The sequence below is a fragment of the Capricornis sumatraensis genome, chromosome 14, assembly GCF_032405125.1.
Source record: "Capricornis sumatraensis isolate serow.1 chromosome 14, serow.2, whole genome shotgun sequence".
Classification (NCBI taxonomy): Eukaryota; Metazoa; Chordata; class Mammalia; order Artiodactyla; family Bovidae; genus Capricornis; species Capricornis sumatraensis.
The window spans coordinates 11,472,382-11,498,407 of NC_091082.1; the positions used below are offsets into that span (position 1 = coordinate 11,472,382).

Sequence of the window (26,026 nt, forward strand, 5' to 3'; positions counted from 1 at the left end):
CAGCAGAGGGCAAGCAGGTCGGAGGGGACCCTGGAGTCAGGGAGGGGCAGCCCCACCTGCATAACCAGCTCTCTGTCCCGACACATTGCAGATCCCAGGGCTGCACCCACAGATGTTAAAATCCGAGTCCTGAACAGCACCGCCATCAGCCTTCAGTGGAACCGCGTCTACTCCGACACGGTCCAGGGCCAGCTCAGAGAATATCGAGTGAGGAAGCCAGCTGCAGGCCCCGTCTAACCACGCAGCTCCCTAACAGGGCGAGGGGGTAGCAGACGCGGTACATGAGATGTTTGGAAGGGGTCCTTGGGATAGTTGTTGGATCCAGAGTTGGTTTAAGAAGATGATGTCTGAGGAATTCCCTGGTGGTCCAGCGGTCAGGACTCCACACTTTCAGCTCCTTGGCCTGGTTGGGAAACTAAGATCCTGCAAGCCATGCAGCACAGCCCAAACAAAAAAGAGGATGTCTAGAGCGAGCTGTTCAAAATATCCTCAGAAAAAACAGACACACCAGGTGTCTCCTGCACCAGGTGTGCTGGGTGTCCCTTGGCCACACAGAACACATTATGCCTGCCCTCCGTGTGAGGACACGCGTGTATCTTCAGAGGCAGTGTTGAGGCACCGCTGAGCTACACCCTCCCCTCTCCTACAGGCCCTTCTGGGCTGCTTGCCTCACCCAATCCGATTTCATGAAGCCCCAGCTAACCGGAAGAGCTACTGCAAGGGTACAAACCCTTCCCTATTGCCACAGCCAACTGCAGTTATTATGGCCCTTGACTTCCCCCAGCCGCCTCTTCTCTCCCTGATGTTTCTCTCTTTGAATGAGCCTTGAATGGGTATTCAAGGCTCTCCCTGATGAGCTGCTCTATTTAAAACTCCTGGAGAGGCTGTGGCCCTGGGGTAACATGGGTTCTGTGCCTTAGGGGTCATCGGGGGTTGGCTGATGGACAGTTGGTGGCACAGAGGGAGTCAGTCTCTTCTAGGGAAATGGATTCGGCAGACAGAGGAAGGAAAGGGAGATGATATATATGCTTGAATGAGCTCTTCCCCAACTTGCACCTTTAACCTACTTGCCTGGAGATGTTTTTGGCTAAAGCTCTCTTTGGGTCCCCTTCTTAAGTCTGGACTTCCTCCATACCTTGTCCTTGGAGGCCCTGGGTGATGCTGGTGTGATGGCCTGACCTGGGGCTTCCCTTCCACTGCTTATCACACCCCATGCCACAGCCTTCTGACTGTGGCACTACCACCTTCCACAGGCTGTCCCATCCCACCCCAGCTCTTGCCACCCCACAGCCTGGTCTCCCATTGGCTTGGACATGTCACTATCCTAATGGTTTTTAAATAGTATCAAAAGGAGGCTTTTGATTTTAAAGGACTAAATCAACCCTTTCTTGTATTCAGACTTCTGGGGCTAACCTGCTACTTTTCAGCTCCTGTCTGCTGCCAATCTAAACCATACTAAATCTAACTCAAGGTGATGTGGTCTCTGAGCACAGAAAAGAGCTCTCCATGCCTGGGCCCTTGGCTCGAATTTGTGCTTTTGGTACAGACTCCCTGAGCAACCTATCCCCTGCTTGGAAATAAGTCTCAAGATGGAGCATCTCGGCTGTACGTTTGGCCAGCATGCCTGTTCCCCAGAGAGACGACACAGCTCAGAAAATGATCGAAAACAAAAACTCTTATTTGGTTTGACATCGGTCCCCACACGCTAGTGGCTTACGATCGGGGACTGTCAGGTTGCCTCCCCCAGCCCTCTGCGGGGCTGCTGAGGGCCTCTGCGATTCGGAGCCCGTGGCCAGGAAAGGGAAGACCAGTCACCACCAGCACCACCACTAACAACTAACCCTGCCCTGCCCGGCCGAGCCCTCACCAGCCCGCCTCTGTCCCAAGGCCTACTACTGGAGGGAGAGCAGCTTGCTGAAGAACCTGTGGGTGTCTCAGAAGAGGCAGCAAGCTGGCTTCCCCGGCGACCGCCTGCGTGGTGTGGTATCCCGCCTCTTCCCCTACAGCAACTACAAGCTGGAGATGGTTGTGGTCAATGGGCGAGGCGATGGGCCTCGCAGTGAAACCAAGGAGTTCACCACCCCAGAAGGAGGTAGGTCCGGCTGCTGCTCCCCAGGGAGGGCAGGACGGGGGTGGCATGGCCGAGTGGCCCCAAGCGCCTCCAGCACGCCTCTCCCCGGATGACACAAGTTGACCTCTGTACAACCTCGTGGAGGGATGACTGGCACACTGATGGCACCCATGGAGCGCTGTCCCTGAGGTGGCTGCCCTGACGGGCAGTTCTATGTAGAACAAGACTGTGAGGCGGCTGACAGAACTCTGGACAGGCTGTGCACATGAACTCCTAAGGGCACTGCGGGAGCCACCCACAGCATCTTGAGGGAGCCCAGGCACCTGGACTCCCAGGAGGCACCTGGACTCCCAGAAGGCACCTGGACTCCCAGGAGGCACCTGGACTCCCAGGAGGCACCTGGACTCCCAGAAGGCACCTGGACTCCCAGAAGGCACCTGGACTCCCAGGAGGCATCTGCTTGGTTCGCCAGCCTCAGCCCCAAGGACCTTCCCTCCTGTCACCACTGTGACCTAGAGGCTGTCCTTCAAGGGCGCCCAGTCCTGGGAGCTGGACACCTGGGCAGGTCCCCGCACATCTCCTGTTCCTGCCAGGCCCCCCAGACCAGGCCCTCTTCTGTTTCTCCTTCCTGCCTTCTTACCTGTTACTTTCCCCCATTCTTCTGCCCCTCTTCCTTTTTCCTCTCCTGTGTTTCCCCGCCCTTGTTTCTTTATTCCTGTATCCCTTCCTCCTTGTCTGGTTTTCATCACCAGCCTCTCCCCATTGCTCCTGCTCCTGGCCCCATCCACGTATTCCAATGTGGGTTTCTCTCTCCTCACCCCTGAACCTGGCGTTCTCAGCCCAGAGGCCAAGGTTTGATACTTTGACCCTGTGGTAAGAATCCTTGTCTGAAGATTGAGAACTGCGGCTTCTGTTACCAAACAGAGGCTAAAGTCACTTTCCTACCTGAGGATGATTCTGCCCAACCTGGAGATTTTTTTGCAGGATCAGACTCTAATGTGTGCTGTATTCAGGGTAGTTTTTAAAGGAGAACTTGACTGACTCCTTCCCCAGATAAACCAAGTCTGAGCCGTGCTTGTCCTAGATGTGGGGAAATGCCATCCTGGATGAGGCAGTAGGTGCTAGCCACCTCACAGCCCTCCAGGTTCTGGCTTAGCAGCAATCCAGCACAGGGGTTGTCCAGAAGTCAATGCCTTCATACTTGTGCTTTGTTTCTTGTGTTTTCCTCATCCTGCCCGCCCCTTTCTCTCCCCCCGTCCCCTGCTCTCTCCTCCTTCCCCAAGTACCCAGTGCCCCCAGGCGTTTCCGAGTCCGGCAGCCCAACCTGGAGACAATCAACCTGGAATGGGATCATCCAGAACACCCCAATGGGATCCTGATTGGATATACTCTCAAATACGTGGCCTGTACGTTCTGCCCTTCTTTCTCTTGGATAATCTGAGAATCAGAAACCCCATTCTCACCACTTTTCCTAAGGAATCAAGGTAGAAAGCCTCCAGGTACACAGGGCATTGTGGAGGGATGAAAGGGGAAGGGAAAAAGCTTCCTATAGGATTATGGGAGGCAAGTGAGACCCAATCCCTGCTCTCTTGTCACAGCTTCTCCTTCAGGGGGCTTCCACTCACCTGGTGAGGCATAGGGGGCATCTGGTCTGATGAGGGATTCAACTCCCAGGCTCAGGAATCTTAGAGTCTCTAATTCCTAAAAGTCTAGGACAGAACATTTCTTACTTGACAGAGCTTCCATCCGCTAGGGCAGACAGTACATGCATAGGGATCCACACGACACTGACCCTCGGGGCCACCTTAACACGTTGCCATTTTGGGTAAAGCAGCTGTTTGTGGAGTTGCCATGGAATATTAAATATTCAGTATTGGATATTGGCTCACTCAGGAGCCTGGGTTGGGATGACCTCACCTAAAGAATTCAGCATCACCAGGCAGGGACAGGAGTGTCATTCGTTTGGAAGACTTCAAATGTCGTCTAAAGTAGGTGATGTTATACCTTACTGTGAGGCTCAAAGGGCAGGCATTGTGTTATTAAGGATTTTAATAGCCAACTGTGTGCTTGTATGTGATTCTGAATCCACCTCTGGACCTGACCTTCCCCCTCTGAGGTATGTAGTGGATCGGCCTTTTACAAAGGAGGCACTAACAATGAAAGGCTCTGGTGGTTTTGCCCTAGTTCTGTTGAAAGGGAAAAAGGAACTCAAGTTTGTCCTTGTTGAAAAAGCTCGAGGATTAAAAGTTGAATCTTTCAGAATCAGCCACATAACCTTGTGTTGAGCTAGCAGTAATGAGATCAGTGGGCAAGTGTTAACCCTGGTGCGTCATCAAAGAGCCAGAGAGGAGTTGTGGCCCAACACTCAGCCTTTGAAACGTCTCCCAGGCCGAGTCCTTAAGATCACGAGCAGGCTTCATGGGTTCCCTTCCCAGCAGAGTCGAGAAGGCTTCCTCCTTCCAGCAGCAGTTTATATATAAGCCATCATGGTTAACATTGCTAAAGCTCAATTCCACTTACCTGTCTCTCTCCAGTTAATGGAACCAAAGTAGGAAAGCAGATAGTGGAAAACTTCTCTCCCAATCAGACCAAGTTCACGGTGCAGAGAGCAGACCCCGTGTCGCGCTACCGCTTTTCCCTCAGTGCCAGGACGCAGGTGGGCTCGGGGGAAGCAGTCACCGAGGAGTCGCCAGCACCCCCGAATGAAGGTAGGTGCACTGCGGCGGCCGCGGGGCAATGGTCCCGGGAAGTGCAGATGCCTAGAGAAACCCTGAGCTGGCCTCTGGCCTCCTGGGATCGTGGGGCCATGGCCCGCAGGCCCGCAGAGGGAGAAGCCAGCCTGCGTGCTGCGAGGTAGGTGCCGGCGATGGACCTGGAAGACACGTCTTCATACTGTCCCAGTCAGACCTGGGTCCCCACTTGGCCTTGACTTGCTCAGCTGTTTACCTGTTGGGGGTACAGGGAAGAGAGAGTGACTGGTGGCTGAGCTGAGGGGACGAGAGAGAATGCACGTTGGAAGTAAGTGTGCTCATGGACTCCACAGAGCAGGAAGGTGTTTGCCAGGTGAGGGAGGCAGCGCTGTGATGGAGGTGGCCCCTGAGGGCCCTGGGGCTGCCCCTTCTCTGAGGGTGCCTGGCGCTGAGGGGAACAGGGACCAGCTGTGACTGACGCTGACTGCTGGCATCCTGGGTCGAGCAGGAGACAGATGTAGCCCTCCTGGCGGCCTGAAGGGAGTGAGCTGTCAGGCCGAGGAGAGGACAGGGAGCTGGGAAACAGCCGTCGGCCCAACCAGCTTCACAGAGAGCGCGCGTGAGCTCCTTCCTGGGCTCTGGCATCTTCCCACCGCGAGCACCCGGTCCGGAGCTACGCGCGCACGCGATGTCCACTAGAGGGCGCCCGGCCCGGAGCTGCGCGCGCACGCGATGTCCACTAGAGGGCGCCCGGCCCGGAGCTGCGCGCGCACGCGATGTCCACTAGAGGGCGCCCGGCCCGGAGCTGCGCGCACACGCGATGTCCACTAGAGGGCGCTCGGCCCGGAGCTGCGCGCGCACGCGATGTCCATTAGAGGGCGCCCGGCCCGGAGCTGCGCACACACGCGGTGTCCACTAGAGGGCGCCCGGCACCCCTGCTTGTGGCGTCCGGGAGCTCTCGGGTGGGAGAGACTCTGAAAACCCTGGCGTCCATCCGCAGACCCCCTGTGAGAGAGGGTGGGGGCTCTGCCTCCCCAGAGGCACCGTGGGCTGTTCAACAGCCACTGCCCGAGGTGCCAGACAGCTGTGCCAAAAACCAGGGATATAAAACTAATGAGCTCCCCCAGTCTAGACGGAGGGACACCCACAAGAGGATCCAACTGTGATTCACCACAAGCAGCGCTGCGTTTAGGTGACGGAAGTGCAGAGGCTGGCCAGGGGATAGGGTTGAGTCCACAGGGGAATGCTGCAAAGAAGGGGCCGTGTGGTTAGGGACCTCTGACGCTGACCACAGACTACCGTGTCCAGCACTCTCCCAAGGAGGCTGAGGTCTGCTGGCCTGGGGGGCCTCCTGGGCATCCCCACCCCCAGCCCAGGAGAGCAGTTGTACCTCCAGGCCTGCTGCCTCCCCCCCATGCTCCCAGCTGAGCTCCACAAGCAGTCCCGCGTCCCTCCCCTGGCCCTGCTCGCCTGACCAACAGGCCAGCACTGAAGCAGAGGGGCGAGGGGCCAGGCGGAAGCTGGGGAAGGCTGACGGTGCTGTGTGTGTTCCTGTCTGCACCTGTAAACCAGGAGTGAGCCACACAACACAGCCCTCTCTCCCAATCTCCCTTCCAGTTTCTCAGGTACTTGGACAGTGTATTAGGCCTGGGTGACTTTGGGTAAGTGGTTGATACATGCCTGTTACCAAAGGTCAGGCCAGGGATGGTGCACTTTCTTGACTACTTTACTCTACAAGGAGATACATAGAGAGCCTCTTCTCCCTCCCTTTTCCCGCCCCCACCAATACTGAACATCAGATAAACAAAGCCCCACTGCCCAGCTCCGGTGACCACCGCAGGGAAGGATCTCAGTGCCACGGGACAAGAGAACAAAGAGGGGTGCTCAGCCCCACTCAGCCAAGGGCTTTGCAGCAGATTCAGGAGTTCCTTTTAGGCTCTCAGTCTGCAGCTGCATTTCCTCTTTCATGCAGTCCAGTGGGCAGCAGGACATGGGACAGGGCCCCGCGCTCCCGTTCATCACAGGCCCCAGCTTTCCAGGCTGAGATGGTGCAGGGAGGGCCACCAAACCCTTTCTCCATCTCCCTCCACCCCAGCGTGGTTCAGCTACCCACCGCCTGCCCCTGGGGATAAAGGAGGCTTCCTTTTGCCTGGGATTGGTATCCTTCTATACACCTCTGTCTTATGCCCTCAATTCCTGGCACCATCAAGGGTCACCCAGCTCCTTCGTAAAGATCAGCCCCGCTAGAGAAGGACACACCCTTCAAAACAGACATGGAAACGTGGCATTCTAGGTGGGCTGTTCTGCGGCCACCTCCTAGATGTCCTTGAGTTGAGATAGAAGCAAAGATGTTAGAAAGGTCTCCAAGACCCAGGAAGGTTTTCTGTAGCAACGTGGCAGACCCCCGTGGGGTTGAACACGATCCCTAAAGGCCAGGTGGTATCCGCAGGGCTGTGGCCAGCACCCAGCCACGCCATCTGGGTCAGTTTGAGCCAGAACCATCTCTCCTGTGATTGCTTGTTCTGTGGTCTCACCTGTGCTGTTTTCTCTTCCCTCTCATTCTTTCCACCTCTCCCTCTCTGGCTATCTTGGGTGCCGTGTTCTGAAGCCACACCAACCGCAGGTACTGTACCAACCACGGAGGTAACGGGCGTGGCATGGGGCAGCGCAGGCAGAGGCCAGCCTGGCGGGGCAGACAGAGGGAGAGGCCTGGGGTGAAAGCATGCTCTCGGCACGCACCCTTTCAGCGGGTGGGAAGCTGGATTCTGCAGGAGGCTGTGTGTTGGGGGCAGGGCCAGAGGAGAGCCAGCGCCTTCCCCTCCTTTTGCTAACGAAGGTGGCTGGCTTGGCAGGGAGCCCATTCAGCGGCTCCAGCCCTGCTCCCTGGAGCTGCAGCTTTCTCTGGAGCTGAGTGGTTACCTCCTCTGAGCACCTGGTCTCTTGCCTGGCTTGCCATCTCAGAGCACAGCAGGCGCAGAGCCCTTAGGTGACCTGCTGTGCCCTGGGGGTGGGGACAGCTGGCTCCTGTCTCCAGGTCAGCCTGCCACCCCCTGAAAGGGTGACCCGAGGGTGAGCATGCCGTGCATGCTGGCCTTGCATGCTGCATGGGGCCGGGCACCAGCTCTGCCATCTCCCATGGGTTCTGCTCAGTGAGTCTGTCCTGGATGGGCCAGGTACCCCCGACCTGGAGTCTCAGAGGACGCCATGGGCTGAGAGTCCCATCAGCCTGCAGAAACCCAGCTTCTCAGTCTTAAGTGTTAAGGACAGTGCCTACTTCTGGGGTCTGGGAGGCAGATACACCGTGAGGAGCTGGGTGGGCAGGTCTGGAGCAGGAGGTGATCTGCCCTCTGAGGCCTTCCTCCCAAGCCCCCTCATGCTGTGGTCTGAGGAGCATCAGCAAGGCCGGCCCTCAAGCTGGAGGGGCTGGGCAGGGACCCAGGCTGCCGCCCCTGCCCTCCTTCAAGGCAGAGCAGAGGCCGTGAGGTGGGTGCACCGGGGCCGCCTCAGGCTGCAGGCAGCAGGGAGGCTGAGAGCCGGGTGAGGAGCTGGAGGGCTGGCTTGCGTGGAGGACCCCACCTTCCCGGGTTGGTTCCCCTCCACCCTCACTCACAGCCCCCCGCGCTTTAGGTTGGTTCTGTTTCTGTTGCACACCCTGCTTCCTCTGTTTGCGTTTGTCCTGTCAGCCAGACCTCTGGGAGGTGCGCGGTCATCGTGCTCCCCTTTCCTCCATCCTACCCTCAGATAACCCAGCCCAATGGCCAGTGCCTCCCTGCCTCTGCTGGGACGGGAGGCAGATGGGGGTCCTGGGCCTGGAGACCAGGGGAGGGCCATCCGTGCAGCCTGGGGGTGGCCTTGACTTCCTGATCCGAGTTTGCATGGGTGCCCGTGGGGCTGGCCCAGCAGGTGCCCAGGGTCCCGAAACCACTCAGTGCAGGCAGAAGGAGAGAGGCAGTGAGGGAGCCACACAGATCACCTGGAAGCTCTCTGGCCAAACAGCTCACAGTCCCCTCCCCATGCTGGCACCCAGGACCTGAGGCAGCTGGGCCTGGTGGCAGGGAGCCTGTTTGGCTTGGTGGGATCCACGCCGGGCTGTGATACCCCTCTTGCGTGGCAGGTGTGAGAGGGATGGGTGTAGTTCCAAACCCCCACTTCCTCCTCATTTAAGAAGGATCCAAGCTCACCCTGGTGTGCAGAGGGAGCCGGGACCTCTGTCTGTCTGTCGCGTGTTTCCTGGGCTCCACTTCCATGGGGCACAGGGCATTTCTTGGTAAATGAGCTGTGCCAGTAGCACCGGCTGTTCCCAGCCTTGAAGGCGCCAGTGACAGCGCCCAGGGTCTCCATCGTTGGCGTGGTCTGGACCCTAGCCCGCTGCTCCCTTCTCTCTCTTTCTCGCCAATTGTGGGTGTTTTTCCCCAAAACTGATGTGTTCCTCTCACCCAGGAAAGATGATCCCTTTCCTGCGCCCGTGTCTGCAGTCTCCTAGGGTTGCCGCCCATCTGTTCTGGCCATCTGTATTTGACCAAGGTAGTCTGTCCACCAGGTGGACACTTTTGGACTGAGCCATCCACCTTGGAATGTCTGGGAATTGCTGCCCTTGTGTTTGGCTCAGCTCTTATCTGCCAGCATTTGCTGGGCAGCTCCGTGGTGGGTTCTGGACAACAAAAGATGAATAAGAGACATGTTGTCTCTTAATTTTCTCCATTTCTTGCATGGTATCACCCACAACTCTGGTGGAAAACCCTTGGCCTTGGCTGGGGCATCTTCCAGAGTGTGTTAGCACACTGGGTTGAGTACTTCAGGGAGGGGTCCTATGCCTCCAGGTCCACCCTGGCCCTCCGTCACACTCGGTTATCACCCTGGCCCTCCGTCACTCAGTTTCCAGCCTGGTGGTCTCTGCTGAGCAGTGAGCGTATTGGTTCTGCTGTGTTTGGAGATGGCATCCCAGCCCAGCGATGGGTCTGTCCAGCCCGTGGGCCATTCGCCTATAAGCCCCACTGCTGAGCCTTATTTCCAGGCTACCCTGGGTAGCCTGGAAATAAGGGTATCTTGTCTGCTACCCTAACCCCGCCCCGGGGGTTGAAGTCATCTGAATCTCCTTAGACCCGAACACTGGGCAGTTTCCCCTGGAAAGCCCACCCTTCCCTCCTGTCTGCACACGGCTCTTGACAGCTCACTCACTGACTTCCAGCCCTTCCCTCAGAACCTTGCCTTCTTGCCTCTGCCCTCCCAGTCTCTCTGGCCCTGCCCATCCCTGGGACAATCGACACTGTTAGCAGTGGGCCAGAGAGAGTGCCGATTCACCAGCTGTGACTGCGGCCAGCTAAGGTGCCGCCGCTACTGCACCTGCAATGCTGGGCATCCTCTGGGAGAGTACTGAGAAGCGATTCCTTTCCTCCCGCTCCTCTTGGGCCCCTCTCACTAACGCCTGGTAATTGCTGCCAAGCTGAAGGCAGAGCATCTAGTAGCCATCATCAGAGAAAACCCTTGCTCCAGCCACACTGGGTGGAGGGACCGGAGAGGGAGGGGTTGAGACTGTGGCAGCATCTTCATTTCTTGTTCTTGTCTCTGCCCAGCAGAGCCCAGGACGGACTTGTTCTGGCCCTCTCCGCATCTCTGTTTCTAGGGCTGCTCACTGCAGTGCCTGGGGACGCATGTGGGCCTCTAGTCGGCCCTGTGTCCGCTTGAGCATGTGTCCCTGCCCGTGGGAGGCCCAGCGCCCACAGGAAAGTGTGTGTAGTCTCCAGGGGCTGGAGTGCAGAACCACTGTGCACATGGGCGGAAGCCCGCATCTCTGCACTATACAGAGGGGGGTGACTTAACTTAAAAGTGAGGACCAGTTTTTTGATGATGTCTTTAGCAAAGGTGAGCCTTCTGAAATTATTAGAAAACACATCAGAGTAGTTCTGTCCAGATGGACAAAATAGCTTCTCAGGGTTCCTTCCAGCAGCTCAGAACAGCAGGAAAAGCCCGTGTGTGTCCATGGCCATAGAGCTGCCAGTACCAGGCCTAGGCGGGAGCTCGCCTTTGCCCTGTGGGTCTCAGACTCATGTGTGTGCACGTCTGTCTCATTGCCTGTCTTGGTGAGTGGGATGAGAAAATTCCCGCTGGCTGATCCTTCAAACACCAGGCTTGCCTTGGAGACTGGGCCACCTGACATGCATCCTTGAGTACTCACTGTGAGAGGGAGAGTTTTTCCCACTACATGTTCCCCTCACGCCCACCTTCCTAATGTCCGTGTTGACTGGGTTTGGGGAACGTAGTGCTATCTGGTCCTGACTTTGTCCAGGAATCTCTGGAATGCATGGGGCACAGTCAGTTGCCCACTGTGACCTCTGTGATCAGCACCCTCAGGCCCAGTAACGCCTCTGATCTTATAAACAGGGAAGCAACTGGGATCCCAGGAACAGTCACTCCTTTTCTGTGGGGGACTTGTAACGTGGAGGCCCACGGGAATGAAAAGGGCTTTCTTTGGTCAGGCTGTTGTTGAGAAAGCTTAGGATCTCTTAATTCTTGAGAGAAGCTCTCTGGCAGTTTTCTCTCTGGTCTCTTTCTTGCTTCGGCCCTCTCCTGGGGAGTGTGGATAGTATTTTCCTGAACTTCTGGAGATCTGAGATAAGATAGGATATCTCTCTTCGTTGGAAGTTAGAGTTACCTATTTGTGTCTTCAGGGATTCCCTGATAGCTTAGTTGGTAAAGAATCCACCTGCAATGCAGGAGAGGCTGGTTTGATTCCTGGGTCAGGAAGATCCCCTGGAGAAGGGACAGGCTACCCACTCCAGTATTCTGGCCTGGGTAATTCCATGTACAGAGGAGCCTGGCAGACTACAGTCCATGGGGTCACAAAGAGTCAGACACAGCTGAGTGATACCCTACCTTCTGCCCTGTTAGCAGAAAGTAGGCTGGTCAGATCACAGGAGATAGAAGGTAAGGAGGAGCGGTATCCCTGGCTCTCTTGATTTCCCATCGTTCTTCTCAGCATTAGCAGTACTGGAACTGAAGAGTGACAGGTCAGCCCTTTGTTAGCATCCAGAGCTCTTCTATAGAAAGAAAGAGGGTCTACGGAAACATTGTCATGATAGACCTAACCCCCTACGGCTCACCCCTGTCAAAGGGCAGCTTTGGATGGGAGATGAGAAAGTAAGAGTTACGGCAGATGTGAAGCCCTCTGAAGATTTATGCAAAAAAGCAGCCCGCATGTGCCTCACTCATATCTTGGGATTTCTGCATTTACTGTGGACTGGGGAGGTGGGACCCAGGACCCAAATGTCCTAGAGAGAAAGGCAGTTGCTACAAGCTAGGGTGGTGGTGGTTGTTTAATCGCTAAATTATGTCCAACTCTTTGTGACCCCCTGGACTGCAGCACGCCAGGCTTCCCTGTCCTTCACTATCTCCCTGAGTTTGCTCAAACTTATGTGCACTGAGTCAGTGATGCCATTCAATCATCTTATCCTCTGTCACCCCCAGGATGGATTGGGGTAATTGCAGGAAGGACCATCCCTGGGCAGAGAAGAAGGGAAGAGAGGCAGGAAATAAATATGAGCTGAGAGCCTGGGGAAGGGGTGACAGTGGAGGCAGTAAAGAGGAAGCACGGGACAAGGCTTGCCTGCAGAGTGGGGATGGTTCTCTCTGTCGTTGGGTTTGGGTGGTATTAGGACTCAGGCAGGTGGGAGGAAGTGTCATTTTGGAGTGAACGGTTGGGAATGGCAGGCTTCCTAGTGCTCCTGCAGACAGGGCCCTGCCAGCTGCCCATCTCAAGGCCCAGGCCCCAGGCCTGGACCTAAGTGATGCTGCTTGGCCTCTGCTGGGTGGCGCTTGGCCTGGGACTCCATGTCACCCTTGGGGTCTGAGCGACTCAGTCCATGTGCCATCTTCGTCACTGCCCTTGGCTGGGTGCATGCTGGGCGCTTTGAGCCACATAGGCCGTGAGAAGAAAATGAAACACTCAGACTTCATTCTCTTCCTTTCTCGCGGCCCTGTACCTGCCTGACCCATCTGTCCTGCTTGGAGAGCCTTCCGGTCACTGAGCTCCATCTGTCCCGTGGGCTGCCTGCCTTGCACGCGGGGCCCTGCGTCCAGCCTTGGGACAGCCAGACCGACCAGACGCGACTATTTTACATTTCCCCTTAGCGCCTCCCACGTCGCCCCCGACCACGGTGGGCGCGCCCGGCACGGTGAGCAGTACCGATGCCACTGCCACCGCCGCCGAAGCCACAGCAGTCCCCACCGTCCCACCTGTCTCTCCTACCACCACCGCCACCACCGAAGCCACAGCCACTGCCGCCACCACCGCCTCCACCACCACCACCACCACCACGGAGAGTCCCGCCACCACCAGGACTGAGATCCGGGAATCCGGTACTGCCCATCGTCCATGCCCCTGCCCCTCCATCCGCAGGCCTCCCCAGGCAGGAGGGGGGAGACTGGATTCTCAGGCTGGTGGCCTCGAGGCACAGAGCACCCTGCCCCCACTCTTTGGGGGGTCTCCACCGCTCAGACCCTGTCCTAACCTCAGATCCTTGTTGTTTAACAGAGGGCTGCACCATGCAAGCAGGCACTCCAGGGCCCAGACAGTAGGGCCGCCTCCAGCTACATACTGAGGGATCGGCTGAGGGCTGAGCACTGCAGAGGGGGCGAGGGGGGAAGGAGAGGGGCTGGACATTGGCCAACTACGAAGGCCTCCTGCCCTTGCCGTGTTGCCCCAGCCTTGCGGCAGAGCCTGGGGAGGGGGGGCGTAGCTGGCCGAGCCAGGCGGCTCTGTTCCCAGAATCCCACGCCTCCCTTGAGCCTCTCCTGGAAAGCAGGTTTATAGGCTTTTTTTATAAGGTCAGAGCTTCCAGGAAATGGTACTGCCGAGGAGTTCTGAAATGCTGGCAAGTGTGCTGTTGCTCTCTCCCCTCGTATTCCCCACACCCCCAGATTATACACACGGAGGGAAAACCACAGGCTTTCTAGGGGCCCCTGGGAAGGATCGATCCCAGGGCTGGCCTGCTGAGCCCAGACAATGTGCTGCTCCTGCGTCAGGCAGCCAGGCCGGGAAGCTCTGTACTTCCAGCCCGCGGAGACCCCTTGGGGACCCAGCAGTGCTTTTGAGAACTGACATCAAACACTCCTATTACCGCGGAGGGGAGGGCCTCCAGCTTGTGGAGCCCAGAGACCAACTGTCAAGCCAGCGTGATGCGGCAGCAGGGCTGCTGGCAGGAAGCTCCCAGAACGCTCCTCCAGCAGCTGCAGGGCCGTAGGCCCCCCTCTCTCCTGGGCACGTCCCTCCAGCTGCCAGGGCTGCACTCACCCCACCCCTGTTCTCTCAGCACCTGAGTGAGAATGGAGGCTTAATGCACATGTGAGTCTTTTCTTTAATCCAGTTACATGGAGTTGTGTGAGCCGTAAGTGAGACATGCAATGTGTAGCTGACATGATGCTCCTCAGACCTTGAAAACTGATTTAGCTTAAAGCTGCAGTATTGAAAATGTGAACAGCCTGCTCTGCAAGAAAAAGTTGGCTAAGGAGAAACCTGCTAGGCTATCAGGAGCTGCCCCTGGCAGTTTAGTGATGGGTGTTCTTTGGGGCCATGGGAGGCTTCAGGTGGGCCTCTGTGTCCCACGTGGATGCTCCAAATTCACAGAAGAGATGTACCGAGAATGAGGACAGGGAGTGGGTCTTGCTCTTGGAAGGGTTGGCCCTGATGCCACAGAGGACGAGCCTGTGGACGTGCACGCAGAGTTGTAGCTGCACCTGAGATGCTGCAGGGGCCACGCCGCCCTCCGAGTTTGTCCTTGCGGGGCCCCCTCGACATCCCTGGTCCCTGCACGCAGCGCAGCGGCTCTGCTGCCCAGGGTTTCCAAAAGGAATCTGCATCTTTATCATGTCTTACAACTGAGGATAGGATTGTTCCCAAGTTTACTTTTTTTTTTCAGGGTGAAATGGGACTTTGTCCTTTGGTTCTGCTTTTTTGATCTCAAGGGATAGCCCTTATGTCTCACATCCCAGGAGTCGACAGAACAATCCCTGCTTCCCTTCAGTTCTTGTTGTTGTTATAGTCCAGGACAGCTTTCCTTATCGCTGCCTCTCTCTGAACTTTTCATCTTTTAATGGTCATCATCTTGGTATTTCTAGATGGCAGAGCCTTCCTCCACCTCCCACTAAAAATCATTTGGTTTCCCACTGCTTGACTGCTCCCATTTCCATTACCTTGAAGACAGTCAGCCTCGGGCCAGGGTTGTATTGGTAGTCAAACTGTTTAAACCCAAATCCTTGGGCTTATTTCCAGGGCCCAGAGCTGAGGAGGGAAAACGTCAAGTCCCCAGACCATAGCCAATCACAATTCACTCCCACTAGAAAGAGCCATGAGCTCCTAAGGAGCTGGGATTCGGGCTGACTTAAAGCAGCCGATACAGTGGAAACCGTAGACAGATCAGTAAGGAAGCCTGCCTTCTGCCCTGCCCGCAGAGAAGGCCTGGCGCCATCAATGGAACCTCTTTCTTGCTCCTCACCTAAAACGAATCACATTCACCTGGGGCGACCGGCAACTAACAAGGTTGGAGTAGAAAAGGCGCTGCTTTGGTGTGAAGACCAGGAGATCGTTTATCACTTCCCGAGCCCTGCAGACTCGGTCACGTGTCAGATAGATAATGCACGTACCACCAATGTACTCTCTTCATTTATTTTTGACAAGTGAGTTGGTGACAGTGCCCCCTTGCGTGCTAATAAAAGATTCAGGAGCCGCACTGGTAAAGTCTTTGAGATACAAGGCTTCGTGCTAGTACTCCGCTGTGAAATCTTTGCTGAGAAATGGGGTACAGAGACTAGACTGCTGGGATGTGGGAAAATGATTGCGTTTGAAGATTCCTGCCACTCTCCTGTCTGCAGGCTATAGCTTCAGATTGTGTGATGGCTTTAATAAAGCAGCTCCCAGCTCATAGGAACTACGTAATTAATGTCTTCTGTGTTGCATGGAGATCAGGCCTCAAAGATACCAACAGAACAGGATTCTTCTGGTGTCTGGGCCTCTGAATGTTGGGTGTCAAGAAGGAGTTACCTTCTATGTGCCATGAAAGGGAGAGGAAGGGTTCGTACTGTCTCTTCTCGGAGCCCTGGGGTTTTAGGCCCAAGTCCCGTTAGACAGTCTGAGGCCCTTTTTCACAGAGTTCAGCATCTTGGTGACCAAGAATGACCCCAAGGGCTCTGTGTAAGCTGCCGCTCTCCGTCTCCAGTTTCAAGAGCGCAGTAAGGTTTTGCTTTGGTCCTGTCCTTTGTGCAGATCTCATCTCTCTCTCGACCGGCTTTTCAAGATGCCTTTTTCCTTTCTGTAGAACATCTGTAGCTGATGGGAAAGAGGCACATTTCCGCCCCCCCACCCCCCGCCCCTCGCCCCCCGCCCCACCCCGTCTGCATCCTAGCTAACAGGGCTTTTCACTGCACCGTGGAAATCTGTGAGAAGGGACCTAAAAAGGGAAGGAACGCTGGCTAGGGCCTCCGGTGGCCTGGGCCACACCCACTCTTTCATTTGCACCCCCGCCTATGTGGACACACAGTTTCCAGCTCTGCCTCACACGCAGGGCCCCTGACTGTCCTGCTCGTGCCTGGATGGCGACCCCTGGCCTGGCCGCCAAGGCTGCAGCTTGGCGCTCCGTCAGGCCCTGTGTGCAGCCCCTTCCTACTTACCCTGTCCTAGCTGCCTGTGTGTCTGTCTGTCTGTCTCCAGTGCCTCCTCCCTCCTCACCACTAACTCCTCTTCTAACCCCCGCCAGCCCCCGACGAGCAGTCCATCTGGAACGTCACTGTGGTCCCCAACAGTAAATGGGCCAACATCACCTGGAAGCACAGTTTCGGGCCGGGAACTGACTTTGTGGTTGAGTACATCGACAGTAAGCATTGCTGTGTGGGTGCGGCAGCAGCTGCCGCGGGTAGGACGGATGCCCTTCGAGAGGCGCAGGGCGCGCCCCTGGGCTCGGGGAGGCCTTTCAGCCGCCCCACTGTGGCTTCATGAAGTCGATGCGTGCTCAGGCGGCAGGGGTGGGCAGAGCAAGCTCGAGGTGAAGAGGGGTTTCTGCACCATCAGTGGCGGTCCAGGGGTGCCTTGCTCGGCAGCAGGGGCGTGGCCTGGCTGAGGGCCCTCTGTCCATTTCCTGCCCAGGACAAGGGTTTCGACAACACCCCAGTGAGCTCACTCTCGCTGCTGTGCGGATTCCTTCATTTAGGATCCTTACTCTTAGGGTCTCCCCTGGACAGTTGGACCCCCAACTGTACTTGGCTCACAGAGGGACGCCAGCTGCCCACAGGTCAGAGACGCCATCCAGGGTCACACGTCTTAGCTTGAGCTGAGCTGGCTCCTTTACTGGATATTTGTGAGACTGGAGTGAGATCGGGGTAGCTGGGTGAAGGCCCCATTCCGGAGGGCTCAGAGCCGCCGTGCTGGCCTGTTAGACTTGTGCTGGAAGGGCGCCCGAAGCTCTGAGAGAGAACAAAACCAACTCGGTTCTCTGTGATTGGAGAACCCAGAACTGCTAGTTTGCCGTACTTTTCCAGTGCTTCCCATGACCAGCATTCACCCCAACCCCCAGACAACCAGGCTGTCGCTTCTCCTGAAGTGCAAGCTCACGCAGCAAGAAATGAGAGGGGAAGCCGGGAGTGAGGCCTGAGGAGCAGAGCCACCCTGTGGGGTGCTGAGTTACCCCCTCCAGGGTAGCAGAGCGCTGGCTGACACCCTGAGAGCCTAAGGAAGCGGGTCCTAGTGTGCTCAGCACTTCAGCCTGTGGTGAGCACAGGAAGCCTCACGAGGGGCAGTGTCCTGCGGGACGGCCTGGCCCCTGCCGCCCCCACCGTGCCTCCGCCTTTGGCAGGCGCCCAGGCGTCTAGGCATTGCCTCTCCAGCTCCCCGTGCCCAGCCTTAGGCTGACTGAGGTTTCTGTTCCCCAGGCAATCATACGAAAAAAACTGTCCCTGTTAAGGCCCAGGCCCAGCCTGTACAGCTGACAGACCTCTATCCCGGGATGACATACACGTTGCGCGTTTATTCCCGGGACAACGAGGGCATCAGCAGTGCCGTCATCACCTTTATGACCAGTGCAGGTGAGAGGGGTCTGGCCTGGCCGTCCCCGGCAAGCATGGGCATGTCGTGCTCATCCTCAGCTTCCCGCTTGTCTCTCCTCCCGGGAAGGAAGACTCACCCTCCCGTTCCTCACCTTGCATGGCGTGGCTCGGCTCTTCTTACGTGTCAGTCTGCAGCTACCGGAAAGACAGAATGAGCCAAAAGTGCATGCCGCCAGAGAGGAAAGTGCGCACCCGACCCTGTGGGGATGAGGGGGCATCACGCAGCCTGAGGACAGCGGAGCCCCCCAGCCTCCACTGTGCTGGAAACGAGGGCTTGGTGTGAGCATAAACATGGTCTTTGTGTGGGGGTCTCGGGGCAGTGCGACCTGGCCTCACACAGGCTCGCTTCCTGCATGTGGGGTTAGGGGATAGGACCAGGTCTTTACCCCAGGAATCTTCCCAGGAACCAAACCAAGGATCAGCGTGTATGGCATTGCCTTGCCACTGTCAACTGTTGTTTAAAAACTCCAAGGGGTGTGACCCGAATTGTTTGGAGCTTTGCTTTTGGGCTTCCCTGGTGGCGCAGAGGTTAAAGCGTCTGCCTGCAATGTGGGAGACCTGGGTTCGATCCCTGGGTCAGGAAGATCCCCTGGAGAAGGAAATGGCAACCCACTCCAGTATTCCTGCCTGGAGAATCCCATGGACAGAGGAGCCTGGTGAGCTACAGTCCATGGGTCGCAGAGTCGGACACGACTGAGCGACTTCACTTCACTTTGTTTTACTTTAACTTTGCCCCAGATTTGTCATGGCTTAAAAGTAGTTGACCTTTTGTTTCACTGAGGAGGAGAAACTTTCCAGTGCTAGAAGAGCTCTGGACCTTTCCGGCCTTCAGCTGTGGATGGAGAAGCTTCTTCATTTGTACCAAACCAACAGGGAACCTGGGGCTCAGTTAACAAGGTTCAGAAATCTCTCTGTTCGTCAGGGTGGCTGGCAGTCTGGAGGGCACTTGCTTGTCTCTTTGTGTCTCTCTTTAAAATCAGCTGGGCAAGCTGGCCAAGGGCCGGTGTGCTAAGCCCTGGGGAAAGGATGAGTTTGGGGAAAGAGACAGAAGAAAGGACCAGTCCCTGCCCTCAGGCACGTCCTGCTCAGGTGCAGGTTACTAGACACAAGGCTAAAGGAAAGAACACACCATGGTTTATGTGGAGTTCCAAATGTGGACTTACGTGTTCTCCTGTGCCTGGCTTGAGGCTGATCCTGATGGCTTGCGTCTCGAGAGTCTCAGCCCGTGTGTGTAATGCCTCCCGCCACCCCTTCCAGCCTGGTCCCTCGCGGTCTGGGTGTCCCGGCCTCCCCCCTGTGTCTCTGCCTGTTCTGCGCACGTGCATGTCCATGCCTATCCATGCCATCAAGACTCGGGGAGTCTGAGTCCTGCTGCCTGCTTGAGGCTCACCAGGCCAGCTAGGACAGGAAGTCTGCAAGTAGCCAGGCCATCCTGGGAGCCAGGCCTGGAGACTGGGCAGTTGACTGACTGAAGCAGGCGGCTGGACTCTGTCTGACCCAGTCAGGGCTCCAGGCTGTTGCTCACATGTGTGCATGCATTTGCTTTTGCTTTGTTACAAACTTGAGTCCAGCCTAGAGGCAGAAAGCAAGGGTGAGGTCTGATGAAAGAGTTCCATCCTAGGGAATGCAGCAAAAGCCGGCTCAGCCTGCTTGCAGAGCTTAACTTTGCCCAGTGCTGAGCCCAGGGGCTGTGGGTGTGGGCTGGGGAGAAAGAGCCAGAGGGGAAAGGGCCAGTCCCTGCCCTCAGGGACACCCCAGTCTGCTCTGAAGTCCCAGCATTCCGTGCAAAGGAAAGCAGTGATAGTGACTGACGATGCCCTTCTGAACACTGACTCAGATGTTCATTTCCCCTTTCCCGTGGTTGCTATGGAGAGGCTGACCCCATAGCTTGCTTTCAGGGTGTGAGGCCTGCAGCGCCCGCATGTGTCCCCACCGCCTCCCCATGCAAGCTGGAGAGGGCAGGCTCGTGACCCTCGCTCTGGGCGCTTACTGCTCCCTTCCCTCACGGGCTGGCTGGAAATGACTATGTGCAAACCACATAGAGAAGAAAACTGTTTTTACTTTCTAAACTTCGTGTATGCCTGTGAGTGTGCGTCCTGATCCTCTGAAAATACATGAAGGAGTGGGTGGACTCCAGAGCCAAGTTCACACAATCATCTCCCAGGTCCCTGGGTCTCATCAAGTTTATGACCATCCTGGGGCCCAACCACTGTCTTTAGACAACCACAGGCTATCACTTCTGTCCATAGACTCAAACATGTTACAATCGTTCATGAAGGAAATGGGAAAAAAAAAACCACAAGGAATGCTCACAGGCTCCCTGACTCTCACCAGAAAGATCCCACATGAGAAGTTAATCACTTTCTTGAAGCTTTTGAAACCAAAGATGCCTGAGGGGCCCCAACACATAACCCTGGATTCCAAGAGACCTTTCAGCTCTCACATCCTGGAGCAGGCTGGATGGGGTGCTGACGGGCCCAGCGAGACAGACAGCAAGCTGCCTTAGGCCTCAGGGACGTGGGAGGAGGGACATTAGGGGACCTGTGGTCGGCCTCTTTTCGCTGTGCTGGGAGAAACCCAGGATGGAGTGAGGTGAAGATGGAGAGGTGTAAAATGATGCGTAAGTGAGAGCAGCCATGCCAAACTGCATTTGAAGAAAGCCCATCCCTGTCATATTTGTTCATCCACCCTATTTCTGAAATAGTTTTTCTGCCTGCTTTGAGTGACTGGCCTCTCTCCAATGATCAAACCAATTTCCTCTTGATTAGAGTGAAGAGCCTAAGGGACCTGTGCTTTGCAAGTAAACTACATATTTCCGAGCAGGGTTGCAGAGAATGGTTGTGACCTCTAAGCCAGAGTAGGAGATACTAGAACCCGTGTGTTCCCAGTGAACAGGTGCTGTCCTGGGTTCTGTTAGCTCCAACAAAGGTCGAAAATGTAGATATTCACTGATCTTGGGATGTTGCTATTACTGTGACCGTTAGGGATCTGGAAACATGTTGAATGGATCGATTAAGAATGGTCTTGGCAGACAAATGTAATTGCCCTGAAGCCCTGCAAAAATGCCGCCTCCTCTCAGGGTCTTTGGAGTCATGTGAGTGAGATTATGTCTTAACTTTCTTTTGGTTCTTGAGAAACTAAATCATTTTGGTGGAGTCTGATTGAGCCCACCTTACCCCAGATCCCACTGGGTTTTTTGTGTCTTTGTTATTGTGTATCATTGACATTGATTAGTTTTAGGCATACAACATAATCATTCGATCTATGCAAAATGATTATCACGACAAGTTTAGTTAACATCTATCACCAAACATAGTTACAAAATCTGCTTGGTTTTGAAGAGCCTTGTATGTCTGAACTTCACAGAAAATTCTTTGATCTTTTCAGTAAGGACTGAAAGTAACATTTGAACTTTGCATGGTGGTGTCAGGAATGGAAAGCTATATTTAATTTGTAAATTTCTCATATGGCCACCTTCCGTGGAATTGCGCCTTTCCTTCCCAAGAGAAAGGAGTCTCATGGGAGACAGCTGTCAGCAAGATAGTGGAGCAAACAGGTCACTGCAGACATTCAGACCAACTTCTTTGCAAAAGATGGGAACCACCGTTCAAACATAAGTTGAAGTGACTCCTTCATCCCAGTGCCCAGGTGGCATGTGGTGAAGCCAATATCCTTGGGACCCTTTGGCTGGTATGAAGAAAAAATGAAAGAGATAGCCTGTGTTAACCTTAGTGGTGGTGGTGGTTTATTTGCTAAGTCATGTCCAACTCTTGCAACCCCATGGACTATAGCCTGCCAGGCTCCTCTGTCTATGGGATTTCCCAGGCAAGGATGCTAGAGTGGGTTGCCATTTCCTTCTCCATAGTTATATTAGGATTAAATTGGCTATTAGTCAGTAAGTAATCAGTGACAACTAGTTGGGTGACCGGCATCATGCTAAGGACAAGGGGGCTCAAAGGATCCCCAGGTCTCCAGCCTTTGTAATGTCATTGGACATCAGAACCCAGGAAACAGAGCAATTAAATATTGCATCATGTGGAGTAAAGGGGGTTGAAACTGGAGTTAAGAGACTGGTGTGAGCTGCAGGAATCGGAGATTCAGGAAGGAGGGGGTTGAACGTGGAAAGGGGAAGCACGGGAAGGGTGGCTGTCCAGGCTCTCTGGGGCAGGGTGGGGAGGGTGCGGAAGGGGACGACCAGGGCACCTGACTTGACTGAAGTGTTCTGGAAACATAACAGCATGATGCATCATTGTATCCTTGGAATCTGACAAACGCAGACTGAGTGGAACCCTCTAGAACTGGGCAGTGACGTGACTATGGGAAACATGTTGGAAGGAGCAAATGATAGCCCTTAGAGGCGAGATGTGAGGTGCTGGCAGCAGGGGCAGATGGGTGACCCAGGGAGATGTCGGGAGCAAGCCCCGGGCTTGCAGCGTGGAACCGGCTGGAAGGACAAGGGGAGATGAAAGGAGTTTGGAAAGGCACGGCCAGAGGACAGGTGAGAGTGAGAGTCCGGAGAGTGAGTCTGGGAAAGGCGCCCTTGGTGGTGGTGGGTGAGCACGGAGTACAGCGGGCGTGGGGGCCAGCACGTGGGGCACAGAAGAGCCGGCAGGAATCGGCGATGATGGCGGAAGGTTGGAGCATTTCCCTGTAAGAGGACAGTGTGCGCACGAGAGCCAAAAAGCCTGGCAGGCTCCTCAGAAATGCCTTAAAACAGGGAGCTGCAGCGCATTTAACAGAGAAAGGGGAGAGACAGCGCGGGGGGAGAAACTGAGAAATGCTGGAGTTTTCAGAGATCCTTTCAGGACGGAGCCACCAAGGAGATGAGGTGTTGGGTCCCTGCAGAGGGGAGAGAGGAGAGCCCTCTCGGGTATGGAAGGAGACGGCTGCAGAGGCTGTGAAGCTCCAGTGTGGAGCAGGTGAGCATGACCCCGAGACGCAGACTGGGAGGCAGGGTCACGTCGGGTCAGCGGGAGGGAGAGGGGGAGCAGGGAGGAGCGGAAGGGGGGCCGCTGCCGTGGAGGGCCCGCTCAAGTATGACTCCGTGAGTCTGTGACGGGCCTGGTCTGCGTCTTCCGCCAGCGAAGCTCACTGTGAGAGCAGGAGAGCGCAGTAACTGCCAAGGGGAGCCGCAGCGGACGATTGAGTCCGGTGTGGCACAGGTGGCACAGAAGGGAGGGCAGCATGCAGCCTGCGGGAGGCAGAGCCCCATCAGGCCCAGAGGGTGAGGGGGTGGGCCAGGGGACGAAGCCAAGGAGCAGATGAGAACCGAGTGCCCTGTGTTCCGGGCTCTGGCCCAGCCCCGGGGACGACAGTCCCTCCTTCAAGGAGCTCGCCTTCTGAGTGGAGTGGTGAAGAGCACAGACTCAAACCGGATAGCCTGGGGCCACAGCTCAACTCTACCACTTGCCCGTTCCAGGGCCCTGAGCCGATCACTGACCTCAGCACATCGGTTGCCTCACCTATGAAATAGGGTAATAGTACAAATGCACCTTTTTGCCTTTTCCTGCTGTTGAAGAGGTTTGCCATTCCCTTCTCCAGTGGACCAGGTTTTGTCAGAACCCTCCACCATGAAACATCCGTCTCGGGTGGCTGTGCAGAGCATGGCTCACGGCTTCATTGAGTTACACAGGGCTGTGATCCATGCGGTCATTTTGGTTAGTTTTCTGTGATTGTACTTTTCATTCTGGAGGCCATGGGATTGCAGTTCTTGCTGCTGCTTAAGGAGGAGAAGGGATGACAGAGGACAAGATGGTTGGGTGGCATCACCATCTCAATGGATACGAGTTTGAGCAAGCTCTGGGAGATAGTGAAGGACAGGGAAGCCTGGCGTGCTGCAGTCCACGGGGTCGCAAAGAGTCAGACACGACTTCGTGACCGAACAACAAATCCACCCTATGGGACTGTTGTGAGGCTTAAACTAGATAATTGTGGGAAAGTGCTTTGAGCCGTGTCAGCCCATAGGAAGTGCTTAAACAAGTGTAAGCTGTTAGCAGTAGTAGTCTAGCCAGTTGTTATACGTGCTATGAAAAGGGCAAGTGCAGTCCTGCAGACAGAGTGGCCGGGTTGGAAAGAGAGTTTTGTCTTAGCTGGGAAGGTCCAGGAAGGCCCCTCTGAAGAGACGACATTGGATGAGGCCGCCATCTCATCAGATCTCAGGGCAGCAGATGCAGAGGCCCCTGAGGCAGGCGTGGGAGCGGCCAGGGGGCCTGGAGCGGCCCGGGTGGTGGGAGAGGCGACTGACAGAGCCCGGCGGGTCAGGGCAGGAATGGAGGAGTTCTTCCTAATGGGAGTGAGAAACACCGGAGGTTGGAATGAGGTAATCTGATCCTGTGTGGGGCCTGGGAAGACCTCTCAGATCTTGTGTGGGACGTAGCCTGTGGACGCAGGGCTGGGACTTCCCCCACAGCACCCGGATCAGCGTGGTAATGGCCGTGTTCTTATGGAACTTTCCAGCCCAGACTGCCTGGGCAGCCAGGCTGCAGAGAGAGGGGAAGGTCTTGCTCATCAATCTTCACTGTTTATTGAGACCCAGCTTGGTGCAAGGCCCTTGGCTGGATGCTGAGAACACGGTAGAGACAGTTTCTCCGCCCACGAAGAGCCAAGAGTAGGCCGCACCTGGATACCTGCCCCGCACGACGGTGTGACGCAGAGCCTGGGGTCCAGCCTGGGGTCGCGTCTCTGCCGCTGTGCTTCTTCCCTAGGAGGCCTGGAGCCTCAGCTCAGGCCGCGTGGCTCCCAGCGCTCCCACCATAGTCTGGGTCTCCCAGAGGCTCCTCCGCTGGCTCTGCCTGCCCCGGGTTCCCTGCGGTCTCCTCTGTCCCTGATCCTGTCCTCCAAGTGGTGGTTTCCATGGAAGGCTGCGTCTTTTCTTCTTCAGTCCGTAGACAGGAAGAGGGCAGGTGACTCCTATGCATCCCACCCCTTCCCATCTCTACTCTCAGTCCTGGGTCCTCCAGGACACCGTCAGATGTGCCTCCGGTCTCCAGGCCCATGCAGCCTGCCCCTGGAGTCATGAAGGGGTCTCCCACCTTGAGACAGGCCTCCACGTGTCTAGGCAGGGATGGCAAGGGGCTGTCTGTCACAGGGGTCTCTGCGTGTGTTGGAGTGGCGTGGGGTGTGCTGAAGGCACGGCCCCTCCATGGGCCTATCTGAGGTGCCCACCCTGGGATGTCTTTGCTGCTAGCCGCAATGCCGTTGGAAAGACACGAGGGAGCGCGGAGCACCCTGGACTGCACCGCGCCCAGGTCCCGCTTCAGGGACGGCCGACTGGCTGCTAGGACAGGTCTCTGTCACAGTGTCTGTGCCGGCCTGCAGAGGTGTTCCTCCAGGGTTGTGCGTGTGACCGCGGCCCCCGTTCCTGGGTGGGCAGCGCGCCAGCTCAGCCCGGCTCATCCGCAGGGAGTCACAGTCCATCGCTGGCCTTCCTTCCTTCCCCACCAGGCTGTGCCCAGCCACTGTGCTTGCAAGAATGCCAGTGCCTCAAGCTTAGGACAGTCCTCTCCCCAGAGGGCCTGCTCAGCCTTCTGCTGCTTATTCCGTTCCCTCTGCTCCTTCCTTGGTGGGGCCTCTTTCCTGACCTTTGGCCCTCGCCTTTTCGTCCCTATAGCGGGGTGGTTTGAGCCAGAGGGCTGCCGGGTGGTAGCAGTAGGCTGCAGGAGGAAGCTGGCCATGAAATAGCTGAAATTCTCCCTCCTCCTTGCCTGCCACCTTGCGAACCGTTCATTCATGTGTTTGCCTCTGGCCCTCCCCCGCAGCCTACACCAACAACCAGGCGGACATTGCCACCCAGGGCTGGTTCATCGGGCTCATGTGTGCCATCGCCCTGCTGGTGCTGATCCTGCTCATCGTCTGTTTCATCAAGAGGAGTCGCGGCGGCAAGTACCCCGGTAAGATGTGTCCAAGGAGCCGGCTCCGGGGACAGGGCCAGCAGGCTCTCCTGTGAGTCGCCATTCTCTCAGCAAGCACAGACCTTCCCCAGGCTGGGACAAATGGTCCTTTGGCCTGTTCTGTGCACCGTAGAGTTGCCAGAAAGCACTTGAGTTAATTAAGCTCCCCTGAGATGGGGGGATGGAACGGTCCAAGCAGCCAGAGAGGGGATGGAAGGAACCCTGGCTCCCATTAAGAGTGACCTTCCCTCCCCTGGACTCACCACCCATCTGCTCAGTAATTGGCT

The 26,026-nt window shown here is 56.2% G+C and overlaps 1 protein-coding gene across 1 annotated transcript in view; it reads left to right on the forward strand.

Annotated features, from left to right (window-relative positions):
- The window catches only part of NFASC (neurofascin), a 197,161-nt gene that overhangs the window by 160,453 nt on the left and 10,682 nt on the right, over positions 1-26,026 (forward strand). The window contains exons 22-30 of the mRNA XM_068985706.1: positions 92-207; positions 1,888-2,092; positions 3,355-3,477; positions 4,606-4,779; positions 7,370-7,384; positions 12,889-13,116; positions 16,509-16,625; positions 17,677-17,829; positions 25,608-25,739. Of these exons, the coding sequence (XP_068841807.1) occupies positions 92-207; positions 1,888-2,092; positions 3,355-3,477; positions 4,606-4,779; positions 7,370-7,384; positions 12,889-13,116; positions 16,509-16,625; positions 17,677-17,829; positions 25,608-25,739 (1,263 nt within the window). The remainder of the gene's footprint in view (positions 1-91; positions 208-1,887; positions 2,093-3,354; positions 3,478-4,605; positions 4,780-7,369; positions 7,385-12,888; positions 13,117-16,508; positions 16,626-17,676; positions 17,830-25,607; positions 25,740-26,026) is intronic.